The sequence below is a fragment of the Anas platyrhynchos genome, chromosome 28, assembly GCF_047663525.1.
Source record: "Anas platyrhynchos isolate ZD024472 breed Pekin duck chromosome 28, IASCAAS_PekinDuck_T2T, whole genome shotgun sequence".
Lineage (NCBI taxonomy): Eukaryota > Metazoa > Chordata > Aves > Anseriformes > Anatidae > Anas > Anas platyrhynchos.
In genome coordinates, this window is record NC_092614.1 from 4,659,440 (window position 1) to 4,661,129 (window position 1,690).

Consider the following 1,690-nt stretch of genomic DNA (forward strand, 5'->3'; position numbering starts at 1 on the left):
GAAACTTAGTGAACACCAGTGTTACGCTCTTACAGCACACACAGCAATTGCCTTCTTTGTTCAGCAAAGCCATCTCCAGAGTGGTAACCCTCAATCCAATGCCTCCCCAGGGATTCCCAGAGGCTCCTTGCTTCAGTAACTGGCTGAAATGCTCTGATCTCATTGCAGTGACTACTCCTCTGACACCCTGTCCATTTGATTCCTCCCAGATGAAGTCAGCAGAAAGACCAGAACTAGGAAACCATACTCTTCTGACAGAATTTGTCCTCTCTGGATTGTCCAACCACCCAGAACTGCAGAACCTGCTGTTCTTCACATTCTGCTTGATTTACACATTCACTATCACTGGAAATCTTCTCTTCTTCATTGCCACAGCGCATCCCAACCTCCACATGCCCATGTACTTCTTCCTCCGGGTCTTATCCTTCCTGGATGTTTCTACAGCATCCATTGTTGTTCCCAAGATGTTAGCAAACTTCCTGTCAGAGGAGAGGAGAATTTCCTACGTGGGCTGTGCCACACAACTCTACTTTGTGATTTTCTTAGGAGCTACCGAATGCTACCTGTTGGCAGCCATGGCCTATGACCGCTATGTGGCCATATGCAACCCCCTTAGATATGCAATCATCATGAACAGCAGAGCTTGTTTTTTCCTAGTCCTGCTGTCATGTGCTAGTGGTAATGTTGTGTCTGTGGTGCAGACAGTTTGGGTGTTCACATTGCCATTTTGTGGGCCCAACAAGATTAACTACTTCTTCTGTGATATTCCCCCAATCATTATGCTCTCCTGCACTGACACCTCCTTCTATGAGAAGCAGATAATTACAGCCACAGTGCTGGTCATCTTTACACCGTTTTGTCTCATCCTGGTATCCTATGCCTGCATCATCTCCAGCATTCTGAAGATTTCCTCTGCAGAGGGAAGATGCAAGACTTTCTCCACCTGCTTTTCACACCTTATTGTTGTAACACTATATTATGGTAGTGGGACCTTGATTTACTTACAGCCCAAGTCCAGTAATTCACAAGACACTAAGAAAATCATAGCTCTCTTTTACACAGTCATAATTCCTACATTAAATCCCTTGATTTACAGCCTGAGGAACAAAGAAGTGAAAGGAGCACTAGTCAAAATTATAGCTGAGCTGAGTAAGATATAAACTTATGCTGCTTGAAAGGAATCTTTCTTCTCCTCTGCATATTTGGATTGTATGTTTCTTTTATGTTCAACTGTTTTTAAATGTCCTGACAACTTGAAACACTAGGAAATTGGATGTATCTCAAAGTGCACTTAGGAACTTTTTGTTTCTTTTGTCCAGTATGAGTATATATGAAACTTACTAATTCAGTATTCATAATGCATCACCTTGTATCAGATGCTAGAGATGAAGATTTCTCTCTCTCTCTTTTTTTTTTTTTTTTTTTGAAATTTATGCGTTGCTTTATGAAAGAAATATTCTTTATTTCATAGACAAACAAAAATTCTCCACCCCCCACATGCTCCCAACATCTTGTAATAGATCATACAATCATTCAGGTTGGAAAAGACCTCTAAGATCATCTAGTCCAACCTTTAACTTAGTACTAAAGTCCACCACTAAACCATGCTACTGAGGTTTGTATCTACACTTTTCTTGAAGACCTCCAAGGATGGTGACTCAACCACTTTCCTGGGTAGCCTATTCCAACG

At 41.5% G+C, this 1,690-nt stretch overlaps 1 protein-coding gene across 1 annotated transcript; it reads left to right on the forward strand.

Moving 5' to 3' along the window:
• Positions 1 to 209: 209 nt before the first annotated feature.
• LOC119714023 (olfactory receptor 10A7-like) lies at positions 210 to 1,160 on the forward strand. The gene has a single exon (XM_038168579.2). The coding sequence runs from the start codon at positions 210 to 212 to the stop codon at positions 1,158 to 1,160; it is 951 nt and encodes a 316-aa protein (XP_038024507.2).
• The last annotated feature ends 530 nt before the right edge of the window (positions 1,161 to 1,690 follow it).

Coding starts and splice junctions, on each gene's coding strand:
- LOC119714023 (XM_038168579.2), top strand. CDS start 210: ATGAAGTCAGCAGAAAGACCAGAACTAGGAAACCATACTCTTCTGACA.